The sequence below is a fragment of the Ailuropoda melanoleuca genome, unplaced genomic scaffold (genome assembly GCF_002007445.2).
Source record: "Ailuropoda melanoleuca isolate Jingjing unplaced genomic scaffold, ASM200744v2 unplaced-scaffold31028, whole genome shotgun sequence".
Lineage (NCBI taxonomy): Eukaryota > Metazoa > Chordata > Mammalia > Carnivora > Ursidae > Ailuropoda > Ailuropoda melanoleuca.
Genome location: NW_023201647.1, coordinates 1 through 360, shown reverse-complemented (window position 1 = coordinate 360; position 360 = coordinate 1). Strand labels below are relative to the sequence as shown.

The window sequence follows — 360 nt, the reverse complement described above, 5'->3', positions numbered from 1 at the left end:
GGAGGAGCGATCTGTATGGAGCAGGGGACCGACTTCATTCTTCTCAACTTCACATTTAAGGATAACTTCCCCTTCGACCCCCCCTTCGTAAGAGTGGTGTCTCCTGTGCTCTCTGGAGGGTACGTCTTGGGCGGAGGAGCGATCTGTATGGAGCTTCTGACAAAGCAGGGCTGGAGCAGCGCTTACTCGGTGGAATCTGTGATCATGCAGATAAGTGCCACCCTGGTCAAAGGCAAAGCCAGGGTCCAGTTTGGCGCAAACAAAAATCAGTACAGCTTGACAAGAGCTCAGCAGTCCTACAAATCCCTAGTCCAGATCCACGAGAAGAACGGCTGGTACACGCCCCCCAAGGAAGATGGC

General features: G+C 53.6%; 1 protein-coding gene across 1 annotated transcript in view; it reads left to right on the top strand.

Annotated features, from left to right (window-relative positions):
* The window catches only part of LOC117798387 (ubiquitin-conjugating enzyme E2 Q1), a gene marked incomplete at both ends in the record, with an annotated part of 1,872 nt that extends 1,518 nt beyond the window's left edge, over positions 1–354 (top strand). The window contains one exon of the mRNA XM_034650816.1: positions 93–354. Coding sequence (XP_034506707.1) covers positions 93–354 — 262 coding nt within the window. The remainder of the gene's footprint in view (positions 1–92) is intronic.
* Positions 355–360: the final 6 nt, after the last annotated feature.